The following is a 16,815-nucleotide window of genomic DNA, read 5'->3' as shown; positions in this document are numbered from 1 at the left end:
TATAAAATGTCAGATATAGGGATATATGAATATAAAATGTGAGATATAGGGATATATGAATAGAAAATGTAAAATATCATAAGGATATATGAATATAAAATGTGAGATAAAGATATATGAATATAAAATGTGAGCTATAGGGATATATGAAAATGAAATGTAAGCTATCATAGGGATATTTGAATATGAAATGTAAGATATAGGGATATAAGAATATAAAATGTAAAATATAGAGATATATGAATATAAAATGTGAGATATAGGAATATATGATTATAAAATATAAGATATAGGGATATATGAATATAAAATTTAAAATATGAGGATATATGAATATAAAATGTGAGATATAGGGATATATGAATATAAAATGTAAGGTGTTATAGGGATATATGAATATAAAATGTGAAATATAAGAATATATGAATATAAAATATGAGATATAGGGATATATGAAATTAAAATGTAAAATATAAGGGTATATGAATATAAAATGTAAGATATAGGGATATGAATATAAAATATCATAGGGATATATGAATATAAAATGTGACATCACAAGGATATATGAATATAAAATGTGAAATATCAGGGATATATGAATATAAAATGTTAGATGTCATAGGAATATATGAATATAAAATGTAAAATCTTATAGGGATATATGAATATAAAATGTAAGATATAGGGATATATGAATATAAAATATAAACTATAGGGATATGTGAATATAAAATGTTGGATATAAGGATGTATAAATATAATATGTGAGATATAGGGATATGTGAATATAAAATGTAAAATATAGGGATACATGAATATAAAATGTGAGTTACAGGGATATATGAATATAAAATGTAAGGTATTGTAGGGATATATGAATATAAAATGCAAACTATATGGATATATGAATATAAAATGTGAGATATAGGGATACATGAATATAAAATGTAAGATATAGAGATATATGTATATAAAATGTAAAATATCGTAGGGATATATGAATATAAAATGTGAGATAATATAGGGATATATGACTGTAAAATGTAAGCTGTCATAGGGATATATGAATATAAAATGTAATATATCATAGGGATATATGAATATAAAATGTAAAATATCTTTGGGATATATTAATATAAAATGTAAAATATCATAGGGATATATGAATATAAAATGTGAGATATAGGGATATATGAATATAAAATGTAAGATGTCATAGGGATATCCGAATATAAAATATGAGGTATAATATATGAATATAAAATGTAAGATATTATAGGGATATATGAATATAAAAATGTGAGATTATAGGGATATATGAATATAAAATGTAAGCTGTCATAGGGATATATGAATATAAAATGTAGGATGCCATAGGGATATATGAATATAAAATGTAGGATGTCATAGGGATATATGAATATAAAATGTAAGGTATAGGGATTTATGAATTAAAAATGTAAGATATCATAGGGATATATGAATATGAGTAAGGGGTGCTGGCTAGGTGAAGTTGGGGGGACACTTAGATCATTTATCTCTAAGGGCGCTACTAAATTACAAACCATTGTACAAGAAACAGGATTTCTAGAGGAACATGCTATAGTAAATTCCTGTTCTTGCCACACTGAAGTTTTATCTGTGTTATTCTAAAGCATGTCTTTTCTCAAGGACACCTAGGCTAATATCGCTGTATGTTCAAGTTTATTTATTACCTGAAAGAGACATATGTGGTATATTTGAGAAAAAGACTGTAACTATTATTAAATTATACGCCAGTTACTCCATTAGATCCTTACTAAAAACTCACAAAACCTTATATGCATTTTAATTTCAACAATCTTTGTGATCATAACCTTACATACAGCACCTGGGAAAACAACCAGTCAACCTCCAGTTCTACAGCTGTAATATTCAGAAATTGCAACAACCAGTCAATATAAAATATAGGTCAAGAATTTGCAGCAGTCAATTGGATATGCCTAAACTATGCAAATACAGTAGATTAAGCATTCCTAATGCTAATCTACCTACTTGGCAATGCTAGATAAATATATTGCAGACTTTACAGTTTCTAACAAGCCAGTAAGTGAAGGTATTCCTTGCTAGAAAAACCTTGGGTGTAGACAGTATCTCTCATCTAGTATTATATTGGGATTTAACAGCTAGGCTTCTAAAGACCCTTGGGTCAGTAGCCTAGTAACATCCTATGAACCCATGAACCTATATATGAATTCAGGAGAAATGCATGGAAGTACAGAAATGCCTGAAGCAAATGCTAAAAATTAATATGAGAAGATAAAGAGGACTGCTATACAATCTTGCAAATCAGAAACCAGGAAAATACAGCAGATTATTTATTTACTAAGTTTGTTGAGTGGGGTAGTGGACTGATCCACAAAGGGCCCATTTCAGTCACAGCCTGAAATTTTCAAGTAAAATTATACAACAATTTTGGAACATAATCAAGTCAGTCAAAAAATTAATAGCAGAGACAACCCAATGGATCTTAAAATTACACCTGGGTAAAGTAAATACATTTGATAGCTAGTTTGATTTTATCAAAAATAAATTGGTGCATTCTTACAACAGCAACTCATCAGGAAAACAGTTCAATAACTCTCCACATCCAAACAGCCAAAATCAATTTAAAATTTAACTGGTCATACAAGTGAGAACACAACAAAACAAGATTAAACTGCAGATAATCTTTACCTGTTGATGTACAACCATTTTAAAAGAAAAAAAAACAGAAAAATAAACAACTGCTGCTGGAAATGTAATGACTATTACTTGGGTATTACTTGCCTTTAAGGGCTACACCTATATATCTAAAGAAGCAATCTGTCTGTATTACATATCCAAAATATTAACAATAAACAGAAATCTCAATGAAGAAATCTTCCTAACATCCAGAAGCATTCAAAGCTTATAACCCCTGTATTTAAAAGAGGAAATTTACAAACCTATATGCATTCTGAGTCTCCTGTCAAAACTTACTGTCATACAATTTCCACTTACTTTGTTATGCTGATTCATGTAGTCTCATATCCAACATGGTTGGATATAGTACTTGGGTTGCTGTAACTCGGCTGACGGCATAGGACAGTTTACTGTCAATGGCAGCTTTTATGGCAGCATTACTGTTCTCTAAAGCCTTTGATGCCTACGAAGACTAAATATATTCAGCTGCAATAACAAGCTGCAGTGGTTCAAAAGCTACCTAAAAATAGATGACAGGCTGGCACAATGCTAAATCCTGCTGCTACAATACAAACCTGTGGGTGCCCGAAGACTTAGGTCTAAGACCAATGCTTTTCAAAATCCTCATAATTGAAAAGGATCAGCATACTAATGCAGTACAACTTATATGGTATTCCATGGATATCACACTCATCCATACAACAAAAAGTCTTGAAGCACTCACAGATGCAAGCTTTGGTTGTATGGCTTCACCAAAGTAGACTGATTCTAAATGACCAAAGGAAAAAAAAAACTCATGATTTTTTGGAAAATACAACAACCCAAAACTCTGGAGAAGTTGAGCTAGTGCTAAAACGAGAAATGAAACTGGAAAAAAAATGTCCATTACAGATAACTTGGAGTCATTTTGGAGCATGACCAGGATTCATAGACAAGCACTTCAAGGGCACGGACACTTTATACCACAAAGAAACACCCAAGAGGATAGAAGAGGATTTCAAGAAAGAATTATTGATTTTCATCCAGAAATGCCTATGTGTAAGGCAAATCATCCAGAAATGCCTATCTGTAAGGCAGTTCCTAAATCGTGTAGGTTCATTGGAAACTCCTGTCAGATGGTATGCCATTTAACAAGGAATAATTAACAAGATCACAAGTCTTGTTCAAGTTTAAGAAGTAATAGCAATAAGGAACTCTTTCTCCATAATACATATGGAGTCTATTAAGAATCAAATAGAAACCGAGGTACATCTTCTGTGTCTGAAACCAAGCTGGTGATTAGACAACTAGTTAGATGCATGAAGGAAACCTAGTGTTTTGTTACAACTACTTTTCCAGAATTTTGTCTAGGCTTAGAGATAAGCCTGTACTGTTGTAAGAGAGATGTAAACACTTTTAGAAATGGGATAAATACAGTCTCTTTCATATAGCAGTACAATTTTCACATGTTAATGGCAGACTGCAGAAATGTGTCGATTAGGTGGCGATGAATTGTGTGCTGCATTTCAAGGACCAGGGTAATAATCAAGGCATCTGTGCAAGGCAGCTTCAGTGATAGTCATATGATTCTTCCTGGTAATTTTTGATGTAGAAAGGAGTTATCAATGTTTCACAACTATGGGAATGCTGGTGGGTGAATTAGTGTAGTGTTAAGGAGAGTTTGTGACTGTAGTACTAAATTACTGCCAACTGCTGCTGCTAGGGGCAAAGAGTACCTTGAAGAACAAATTAACAGGAATTAGAGTTGTGAACTTCATGACCAGTAAGCTTATTCAACCTCCTTCCAAAGGCCTATGTGATTTGACACCAAGGAAGACTGCTTTTATATGTCAAATAAAGCTTTTTGTCACATCAGCACAGGTTTATATGGATCAACAATGTAGCTGCCTTTTTCTGAGGTACACTAGGACGTCCATGAAGAATTTCTATGCTTAAGCAATTGTTTTAGTTCAGGTGTTGAACCTTAGATCTCCTATCTTGACCATCATATTCGTAATGGAAAGTATCTGTCCCTGTATGAACAGAGTTCAGGATACATGGCATCAAGGATAGTATCTACATCCTGAACAGGTGACTGAAAGACCAGATATTATTATGAAGGGAAGCCAGCAGATTACGCACCCCTTGAGCAATTTTTTTTCTCTGTTAGTTATGATTCGGTAATGTAATGTAGTGAACTATTAGGTATTGCTGACCACTTGATAAATATGGTATAATAACCATTTGTGACAGAAGTTTAGAGTCTGTGTCATACTGACAAATACTAAGTCAGAGAAGAAATGACTGCCGGTTTTATAATTAAGGCATGTGTGGACTGTGACTACCCTAGTGCAATTTTGACAAAAAAGCAAGAGATTCATATAGAAGCTGTTTGCATCCATCACCAACAAGTTTCTCTTAGAATGAAAAAGCTGACCAGTGGAATCAGCAGATCTTATTTGTTGGTAGGACCAATGATGAAAGAAGAAAGAGGACTACAGCACAAGAGCTTATATTGCCTTCCAGGGGTGACATCAGCCATAATTCATTTAAGGCCATATTTATCCACTGTAAAAGATGGGACCAATAAGGTATAATGGTCTTAAAGCGAGTATACCGCCTATGCTTTCCCTCTCTCTGTGTCTTCCTGTAGATGCATATTGAGAGAGAGAAGATAAGGAAAAGTTAGAATAAGGCCTCTGTAATTACCACAGTATCTCTGTGTTGCTGCAATAACCATGTATCCAGGCACACAGATTTATTAATAACAACGTACGAAGCATGCAATCAGTCGTGAGGGACTTGTGCACTCAGGTTGATAGCAACCTGACTTTTGATCACCATGTTGCCTCCATTGTACGGAAGGATTTCTACATGGCCCACCTCATAAATTAGAGTATTTCATCCAGGAACAAGGAGGTCATCCCTGTACTCCTCCCTTATCAGATTCATTATCGAGTACAATGACCCCTTCGGCATGTACCTTGCCAAGCATATGCAGCAGTTGGAGAGACTACAGAGGTCCCTGACCAGGAAAATCCAGGGTCTCAAACACCTATCCTATACAGATAGGCTAAAAGCCCTGCACTGTACTCAGTCTCGTTCAGACTGCTCAGAGGTGACTTGTGTCTGGCATACAAGGCCATTTCAGACCCAGCCATGATGGAGTTGTTGCATATCTGTAAGAAAAACTTCACTTGCACAACCCGCACACAAGGCCTTAACCTGATCTGTGACATTATTAGAACTTGTTGGCAGGATATATTTGTGTCCCAAAGACTACCCTGTCTGTGGAATAGACTCCCTCTCCATGTCAAGCAGAGTACCTCACTAGCCCTCTTTAAGAGGAGCCTGGACGACTGGATGGGAAATAGAAATATACCCCTGGGATCCCATCTATGTCCCTGCTGGACAGGGGAAACAGGTGCTGACTTTGAGGGAACTTGGGCGAAATTCTTGGCTAGGCTTATAAGGGCCTGCGGGCCAATAGCCTAGTATCATCCTATGTAGCTATTAGATGGAAATCAAGCACTGATTATTTAAGTACAGTTTTTAGGTTGACTTTTTCCTGAGGTACTCAAGTCAGCAAGAATCAACTTCTTTGTCAACAACCCACAGATTCCAAAAATGAGAAGCATGGTAGTTGAATTGGCTTGTAAATGCATGACAAGTCAATCATAGTGGAAAACTGTATTAAATAAAGAGACAACAGAAGCTTAAAAACGTATGAAGAGGACTAATTAGGGCATCATTCATTGAGTATGTGGAAGAGGGTAAATAAGTGAAAGGTATGCTTGTGTGTGTGTGTGTGTGTGTGTGTGTGTGTGTGTGTGTGTGTGTGTGTGTGTGTGTGTGTATACACACACATTTATATATATATATATATATATATATATATATATATATATATATATATATATATATGTATGTATATTTATATGTATGTATGTATATTATATATATATATATATATATATATATATATATATATATATATATATATATATATATATGTATACACACACACACACACATTCACATTGCACACACATATATTTCTTCAGATAGCCAATGAACTTTGATAGACAGTGAATACAAATTCATTGGTGATCACCATCATCATCATCAAAAAAAAACTGAAGTGATTGCAAATGTAAATAAAAGCAGTACATTTTCAATCACATAAAATAACCACCAATTTTGCTTTTAAGTGTGAGGATTGGGGCTTTGCCCAGCCCCCACTGTCTGAAGTTGGGCCGCTGCCCTCACACCCATGGAAATTAAATATACTAACTCCATGGTTACACAACAGTAGAGAAAGAGAATAACTGCTAAAAATATAATACATTCACACTATTGCAGTTTGGCTATAATATCATTCATTTACTCTAACCACCAATGAAAAATACCAAAAACAGTAAACAGTAGCACGTGATTAATGCATATCACAGTCAAACCCAAGACACTCTTATGGACACACACACACACACACACACACACACACACACACACACACACACACACACACACACCTAGCCACTGCCACAGTTACTGATGTCAAATACTGACAAAAATATGGACATAGTTGCATCTTTGCATTTCTTTTTGTCAACAAAATGAGTAGACACTTCCTTTGTTCCTTATAGGATTGTCACTGTTTAGATGAACAGTTACATTTGTAGCATCTGCTGTGCTTAGTACTTTAGAATTATTGTTTCGAAAGCAGATGTGTATTAAACATGCAATTTTATCTTAGCCATTCTTACAATGTAGCGCATAGTACACAAAAAATGCATCATTTTGTTTATTTTCAAAGTAACAGACCATTTATAGCTATAGTTTCCTGCAGCTCCTGTGGCATTGGAAGCTGTCATTTTTTTTTGTTTTGTTTTTAATACTTGGCATACCTAAACTGAGATGTTAATTTTCTGTTTTAATGGTTAGTGACTTCGTAGAGGATCTGAACTCTACAACAGTACTCCCTTTGTTTACAAAAAGGCACTGGACCAAGGAATGAAGGTACAGGTTCAGTAGTAAGTCCTGTTACTTGGTACAATCTCCCCATCACTCTTTCTTCTAACGATACCCCTCTTTGTAAACACTGATGTTACCGTAGCTTCACCTCGTATTTATCTGCATTTCTCACCTCCTTGAAAACAATAAATTACTTCCACTTCCCTACCTGTTTGGTGATCAGTATTCATGCTGATCTACCATATAGTACATTTTTTCTTCATGCATTTGTTCCCAAAGTACACCGTTTTCGGTTTTGTCTTATAGAAATATCACAGCTTCAGATGGAAACACTTTGTTTAAAGCATTGATAATGGGTTTTCTTGCACATATTTCCTGGTGCTCATTTTTATTTGCTCATGAAGAGGTCACTTAATCGATTCTAGTCCGTTCATGGTTCTGACACCTTAACTCTTCTAAAACCTGTGGGTCAGCTTCCCTTACTTAGAGCAAGTTTTGGTTCATGGACATCTCTCCCTTATCATCGCCAATGCCTGCTTTTTCCCATATTTTCAACATGGGCCATGGTGTCGCATCAAATGCTGCCATCTGTCTTGATGTGATTCAGTGTCACTCTTCTCCTTTCTTTGACAGTCATGCCTGACTGTCACAGGTCTTCACACACGTAAATCATCCATCTGTTTGGCTGAATGTCCTCATTTCCTCTTGCCTTCATCCAGTAATTCCCAGATAATCTTCACCAAATAGGCTTTTGCTTTCCTGCATGTGACCAGGTTGCCATAATCTGTTCTGTTTGACTTTCTGTACAATTGGAGCTACTATGACACTGCTTTGGCTTCTGCTCTGATGTCCTCATGTCTTTTTTTGCCCCACAGTGTGCATCCTACCACCCATCTCAGGCATTCTTCTCCATCCCCTCTAGCTTCCTCAACTGCTCTGCTCACACTGCTGAGGTTTCTGTACCAAATAGGGATATTGATCCCCACTTACTTTTCAGTTTATTTGGCATTTTTCTGTTACCTATTCATTGAAGCAGATGTGCATTTCTTGCATTAACTACTGTGATACATACAACAATTTAATTAATTAAATTTAACTATATGTTAAACAAATGTCTGTTAAGTTTCTCACATCTGTCTCTTGTCCTTCCCTGTATTGGTATTAAATAAATGTGGCATTTGTATCTTGACAAACAAGACCATTGTGATGGGTCCAGTGAGTAGAGAATCTCATTTGCTGTATTAAGCAAGTAGGAGGTTAGCAACAATAAACGCAGCTGTAAAATTCAACTGAAGTCAAAAGTATGTACAAATTGTTCTTGCTGTTGCCAACAGTGTACAATACCAACTACCCACAATCCTTAGCAGAAACTTTAGGTGCCCCCATGTAGAGCAGGTTTATTTTCTTTTTGGACAGCAGGTGAATATACATGGATGTAACAATGAAACTGAGCTGTAGCTTTGTCAGTACAGTGGGGGCTGTCTGAATCAGTAAAAAAAAAAAACATGCATCTGAATGGCACAACTCTGGCATTACACAGCTATTATTACCTGACATAGAAGCAAGGATGAAGATTGCAGACATTAGTTTTTAACATCACATCCCTTCACATGAAATAAGCATTTCATGTCTTCCATCTTATCTTGTTCATTAAGAGGTGTCAGTAACTAGTCATGTGAACTAATGTTTTAGTTTCACATGAGATACTCTTCGAACCTGTGAAATGTGCCTTTATGCTACTCCTTTATAACATTTCACAACATGATTTAGTACAGGACAGGTCAAACACAAACCTTTCTGCAACCAAAATGAAAAAAAAGTCCTCTTCTGAAGCAGAGTAAACATTTAAATAAACTTGCACATTTAGCAGTTCAGATTCAGTACCCTTCCATGGTTAAAATGTCAACCTTTCTAACTGGTCTAGGCACCTAGGTATCATGGGAATCATTTTCTAATTAACTTTATCTCAGCCTCTTCTTATACAGAAAGGTGAGAATATGAAGCAATGAAAGCTGATGCACCTGCCAGGAGGTACAACACAAACATTTACATCACAAACTACTACTCGATCTAAATTAATAGCATTGTATATTATTTTGGAATGGAAAAAATACTCGTACGAGACACAGTTCAGCTGCAGTACAAAACAGTGTAATAGCACTGATTTCTTCAGGATGTCTTTTTTTTTCTAATATGGAGGAGAAGCAAGATTGTTATTGTGATATAAACACAAGATATTGTGCTTCTTTACAAATATTTTCTGTGTGTACAGATCTTTCATAGAGCTTTTTTGTCCATGCTGATTTCATTGATCTTTCAGTCTGGGCTCTCAAGCTGATTTGTCATTTATTACTGACCAACAGAATTGTGTGTAATGTCCTTATCACATGGTCTCCTGGGTATCAAGTCTATCACTTAATCTTTTTATGCTTTGCATCCTTAGGTGTGAATGAGGTTGATTACAGTCTATATCCCAGTACTGACTTGCAGTATGATTGGCTTCGAACCTACCTTGAAGCTTATAGGCACTTTACGAGGAAAGGAGGAAAAGTGACAGACAACAATGTGGAGACACTGTATGTTCAAGTCAACAAGTTTGCACTAGTAAGTATTATTCAAGATGGACGGACTATCTGCTTAATTGTGCACACAGCTTTTATAAAGGTAGACTATGGTTCATTTAAGACCATCAGTGGGATTTTTGATAGGTCTGCTAAAGCACTTGCAGTACAGGCTCATTACATGCATGCATGTACAGAGATATACACATCTGTAAATTAGTAACATCTGAATAAATCATTCTGCAAGATGCCTGAGGTATACCTCTCAACTTTCAAGCATTGAAATCCTAGCACTGGCCCCCAAAAATCATGATAGAGGGTCAGAAAGAGGAATGCTTTTTTCCACAGTAAAGATACTGTGTGTACTGTACACTATGTAGTGAGCAGCAGGTTTTTTTTGCATAGGCGTAGCTTGTTTATTTAGTAAGGTATGTTCACTTAAGTAGGGCTGCCTTTATGAGGAACTCCGTAAATCTAGGCAGAGATGTAGCTGGTTCATCTAGTACCCAGTTTCCATCCCCAGGATGACGGTACTCAACTCTAAGTTGAGAAGCATGCGTACAAAAATAAATAAATAAATAAAAAGTCTGTTATTTGACCCTGCACTCCTCACCTTTCTGCTAAGGAGTGCCAGGTCCAATGCCAGTGTTGTTCTGCTCATCTGAAAAAAAAAGGTGTTTAAAAAAACTGTAGCATGCAGTTTGCTACAATTTATACCACATGAAGTGCTGAAGCTTTGGTTCAGTCATAACTGCAAAACCAACACTTCTAAACATGGCATTCGGAAATGCCAGTACTGAAATGAATACCCCACCTATAAGTCAGTCCCCTAACACCTTGCACCACAGGTGGCTGCCCTCTTCACCTCACAGTAGCTATGCTTCTGAATCTAGGAGAAGCGAGGCTGAACTTGAGGGCTACAGTCATAGTGCCATGCCTAAATCATAGATGTAGAGAAGTATGACTGGAGTTTGCATCGGTTTCCACTACAGATGTATTCCATCCCCAGATTGCAGTGGTATATCATAGTCTTAGAGATTGTACACCATTCCTGTACTCAAATCATTGTATACATTAATCTCCCCACATCTGCAGTGATTTTGAGAATCACATTCAAGATTTCAGGCCATCAGCATTCAATATCAGTTCTGAAAACTGGAGAAAAAATGGTAATCCCCTCTCCCCCAAGATGGTAGAGAAACCATGGTTTTTTTTTTTTTTTTTTTTAGTTAAGGTGAATGGTCAATCCATATACATCTAGTTAAGTTTTGCAAAGTGTGCTTTCTCACCTTCTTATTTTTTCCAGATTAGAAATATAACTGTTTTATGACCAATGTGCACTCAAAATGGGATCGATATGGGACTCATTAAAGAGGCACTGGCTAAGATCAGGTCTACAAAACCACCAACACAGGCTACCACACAAGAGGGAAAACCAACCCAGCTGTGGGGCATAGAGACATGAGGACCTGTCACTGGTTGTCTCAACCATAATTTGATTATCAGCATGAATTTCTGAGGAGACAGATGGGGAGGATGGGATAGAGTGATGGACATTGGCTCACCTGTTCTGAGTGGGGGGGGGGGGTGGCAGCTTGCCACACCCCACTGGTGCCACCTATCAGAGGGTAGCTAAGCACCTGTGGAAAAGGCCAATAAAGCTTCAATTGCTAGTAGCTCATTAGCACACTGAGCTAAGGTAATACATCTGTGCATGGGAGCATGCCCTCCTCCCCCATTTTGAACAAGTGAGCTGCCTAGTGGAACAGAAGGGTTAAAATCACTATAACTGCACAGCTCCCTACCACTTGACTGTTTTCACAAGGGAGTTGGAGGACCAATTGGACTTCTTGAACAGGAACAAAATGGGCCACAGAAGCCAAGAATGCCTGGATCCCACCCCCAAAGAACACAAAGGCTAGTTGGGTACAGCTAAAGGAGCCATCAGGGCAGGGTCCTGCAGAGGTTGAAGGGAAGAGGAGCAGGAGGCAAACATGAATCCTTCTGAATTCCTATGTCAGACAGAAGGGATTCTCCTAAATGCCACTTACATCTTTTTTATAAATGTTTGGTAAGGACTTCCCCGATGTCATAGAAATAAGTGCTACTGAATGCTGTATAAGTTTTCTACACTGCTGTTGTGTACAGATCTTTTGGATTATCTCATTCTGCAGCTCGGTAGGTACACAACCAGGCACCATGATTAGGAATTACTTAAGGTACACTGTCAATTTTTTGAGTACTGGTTGCATGACTGCAATGTTGAGGTATTTTTATTGAATTTGCATTTCTTTAGTGATGCCCTGATCAAAGTTGTTGATTCAGCTTTGCTCAATACTGCATTTATGGAACATAAATTTAAGTTGTGGGAGCATTTTTTTCAAAGATTTTTGTTCTGCTCAGGTGGGATAAGTCATACCAGGTGTGGGTGTGGTATATGTTTTGTGTTGCCGTACTTGTTTCTGAAGGTTTTAGCTGTGCTTTTTCTTGTGGTTTGATATGCTGGAGGTAGTGGTTACTGTAATAGTGAAAATGCATCTTTCTTTCATGCTGCAGTAACCTCAAAGTTAGTTAGGATATTTTGCTGGATATAGGCATACAGCTATGGTGGACTGGATGTGGGTGCAGATTTCTTTGCTGCATGCATGACAAAGTGACTTTTTGAGAGGTTTTATATTTTATTTGAGTTTTTTTCAACTTGTGTGTTGCCAGCTCTTTGTCACCCTGCTTCACTTGAAGGACACAGTTGGCATAATGACTGAGGCTTTTGCCTCACAGAAACAAGGTACAGAGTTTGATCCTGACCATTGAGTGGCATTTGCATGTTTTCTCTGACTGTAGGTTTCAACTCTCCTTCCAAAATAAAAAAAAACAACACATGCTGGATGTTTCCACTGCAGTGACAGAAGGATAACAATACCAGCATTCCAAGTTGAAATGGAGAGGTATGCCAACACAGTGCATCCAAGACTGGCCCATAATGGGGGGGGGGGGGGGTTGTGTAGACCAGCTGTGTTGCACAGTGACCCATAGATAGGAACATATGAATAACAGATGGTGTGCTGTGTCAGGGCCAAGAACTCTGAAGTATAAAAATTGGCTCCAGGTGTCCACGTCAAATAGTGTCACCAAAAATGGACATGAGTATTTGCCAGTGATAACTAGGAAAATGATGCAGAAAGCAACAGTTCAGCACAGGTGTACCACTCCACAGATATTTATTAAGCGATTTCATCTAAAATAAATGTCAGACTTCTGAAGAAGTCTGACATTTATTTTAGATGAAAGTGCTATCTGTGGAGTGGTACCTGTGCTGAACTGTCGTTTTCTGCATCATTTTCCTGGTTTACTCAATTTTGTGCTGTCTTTTTTGGTTATTTGGCAGTGATAAGTGTATTGAAGACCTGGCCTACTCTGACCTACGCTTATGGTGGGAGGAGTCTGTGTGTCCCTGTTGATCACTACATGCTTGCCCTAAAGCCCAGCACCCCTGGGTCAATAAGCCACTGGCTGGCCAATGCCCAGCCTGAGTTAGCAGTGTTGAGTAAAAACTTGACGTAAAACCAGTCTACCTGCCAAAATGATCTAAGGATTGCTATACTGAGTATAGATTGGCAGGGTGCAGCTCGGACGTGGATAATATGATGCAAAGGAGGAGACTGGACAACTTCTGTATTCAGAAGACAAGGTGAAAGAGCAGGGCAGCAAAGTATAAGAAGAGTAGCACCCAGCACCCATTCTTATCCTCTCTGTACAGCTCAGTGTCCTAGCCTTCAGCTTCGGTAATACTATTATGTAGGCCATCTGCCTTCCAAGCCACCAAGATGAGGGAACAGGTCACCTCAGCATGACTCCAGGAACCCTGCATGTGTTGAAACATGACAGAAGATTTCCAGTGAGATTATAGGTAGGGGTTGGGCACTCCAGATATTGACTTCTCAACTTCCTCAGTGGCCTGGACAACTGATGCCTTTTCTCTCCAGTAACCCTTCCCCTCACCCTGCCCCAGTTATTCCGAAAGTTCTAGTAGGTTCAAGAAAACAAAAGGCAAGGCGTGCTCTTATTGCACTGAGCTGGCCAAGACGAGCATGATGTTCATCGTGCATACAGCTGCAGTCATAACAGATGGGTTCTCCTGCCGTCAGGCGGGTCCTCGGTCGGCCGAATTCCAAAGTCTAGGTCCGGCGTCGGTTGTCGTCGCTTCTTCCCTGACGTCAGTGCGACAGGGGTATAAAAGAACCAGCCGACACCATTTTCTTCAGTCTTTCTTGCCGCGCGGTGCCCGAAGCAGAAGCAGTTCGCAAGTGCCGGTTGGCCAGCTCCTGAGATTACGAAAAATTTGGAACCGAAGTCTTCTTAAAAGCCAAATACCCCGTTGGGGAAACTTTTTCTTGCCTCAGACCGATGTCAGACAAAGTTAATAATTGTATTTCTTGTGGGAAGCAAATACCGCATAAGGATTTCCATTCCCTCTGTATACCTTGTTTAGGCCCAGACCACGACGTCTCGGTCTGTCGCTTTTGTGCTACATTCAACAAACTCACTATTAAGCGTCGGGCGGAGTTCGCCCAGCATTATTTTGGGAAAGCATTTAACTATACTATGTCGTCGGATACTCTGACTCCGGTTTTGTCTAAAAAACGCAAAGACAAGGACCGACACTCTAGGTCCGCGGCCTCTACCGACACCACGCCAAAGCCGACTACACGTGGTCCGGTTCTCAGCGAGGCGCCTACGCAGCCCCTGATTACCGACAACACATCTTTGGCGGTGTCTCCTGTACCCGAGGTCGCAGGCTCCTCGGCCCAAACCCTGACTACAGATACCGAAGCCACGCTTGGCGTTGAAACACAGAATGTGGACAGGTCCACCTCCACTCAAGGTGTCTTCAGACCTTCCTCTTCTTTCTCCATCAAGGCTTTCACCAAGTCTAAAGCTACCATGCACCCTAAGAGACCAGCTACACAGGGCCCATCTCCAGGCCCCATGCCTAAGAAACAGATGCTTAAAATGGCTGAGGATTTAATTACTCTAATCAGAGGTTCTCAGCCACCTCCGGACAAAAGACCCAGAGTGGAGGAAGATTCCCCCTCCTCTGATCAGGGCTCCATTATTTCAGAGCACTCTGATTATCAGGAACAGTCTTACTCCCCTTTTGAAGATTCTGATGCAGAGGAATCTATTCCTTCTGTATCCCCCCCTGAGGATTACTCATTTGGTGAAACTCTGCATACCTTAAGGGAACACTTCCACTGGGAAGGCCAGGATTATTCAGATTCCAAGAAAAGGCTCAGGGAATTTCTTTTGTTACCCCAGCACAGGCCTCTGGCTATTCCTCCTGTCCTGGACATCCTAGATGATGTTTACTCGGAGGCCTGCCTTAACCCGGACTCTCTTCCTCCAGCTCCAGTTAAGCCTGACAGGTACTATAGGGTTCCTGACTCACACCAATTTCTATACAAAAGCCATGCTGCTGACCTAGAAACCATCTCACAGGGGCCCAAGGGAGTTAAGGCCTCCATTGCCAAAAACCCATTGCCTTCTGAGAGAGATTCCAGATCCTTAGAAAGGTGGGGAAAAAAGGTATATACCTTGGCTACCTTATCCATGAGGGCCTTAAACTGTCAGTTTCATATGCTAAAATACCAACAGTTTCTGTTATCTCAATTGAAAAGTAAAATGTCACAACCTGAACAACCAGACATGAAGGAGTTGCAGGATTTGATGCATAGTGCAGAACAAGTGGGTAAACATACCTTACAATGTGGTTTTGATGCTCTAGAGGCCTCATGTAGAGCTGCTGTTACAGGCTCAGTCATACATAGGCATGCCTGGCTCAAGGAACAAGTCTTGCCTGATCATGTCAAAGCTAAATTACTAGACGCCCCTCTTCAAAAGGATGTACTATTTGGGGCAAATGCTGAGGAAGTGTTACGGAAAATGGAGGAAAAGGCTAAATCAATGCAAACTGTGAAATAATTTCTGCAGGTTCAACCCCCACGTTTTAGTAGAAATTGGCCTTCCAAAAACTGGTCCTTTCCTGCCACAGACAGACCCCAAAGAGGCAGATACAGGCGCCCGAGGGGCAGAGGGCAAACACAAGGCTCGTACAGAGGCAGACAATGGCAAGATCCTACACAAAGAGGTGGTGAGGACAACTAGCAATCTTTCAGAAAGCAAAACCAATGACTTTCCCCTTTGCATGCCAACCAGGTCTCAAATGACAGCCCCCTTAGGAGGAAAGCTGGCACTATTCTCAAAAAATTGGCATATTGTCACACAGGACAAATGGATCCTGAACATTATAAACAGAGGCTACAAATTCCATTTTCATACCCTTCCAAAAATGAAAGGCATGCCAAACCTGCCACACAATCAAAGGGCAGAGGCACAAAAGCAAATTTCAGATCTTATAAACATGAAAGCTATTCAAGAGGTACCTACGCACAAACAAGGTCAAGGTTTTTATTCCAGGCTATTTCTGGTACCAAGGAAAGGAAAAGATTGGAGACCTATTTTGGACCTATCCATCCTAAACACATTTCTACTCGTACCAAAATTCAAGATGCTCACTCTACAGCAACTTCTTCCCATG

General features: G+C 38.8%; 1 protein-coding gene across 1 annotated transcript in view; it reads left to right on the top strand.

The window, feature by feature from the left end:
* Positions 1-16,815, top strand: part of LOC122806485 (ethanolamine kinase 1-like) — a 338,475-nt gene that overhangs the window by 265,471 nt on the left and 56,189 nt on the right. Inside the window, exon 6 of the mRNA XM_044076962.1 lies at positions 10,103-10,263. Coding sequence (XP_043932897.1) covers positions 10,103-10,263 — 161 coding nt within the window. The remainder of the gene's footprint in view (positions 1-10,102; positions 10,264-16,815) is intronic.

This window comes from Protopterus annectens, chromosome 7.part0, assembly GCF_019279795.1.
Source record: "Protopterus annectens isolate FY-2018-M chromosome 7.part0, PAN1.0, whole genome shotgun sequence".
In the NCBI taxonomy this organism is placed as follows: domain Eukaryota; kingdom Metazoa; phylum Chordata; order Ceratodontiformes; family Protopteridae; genus Protopterus; species Protopterus annectens.
This window is presented reverse-complemented; position numbering and strand designations above follow the sequence as displayed.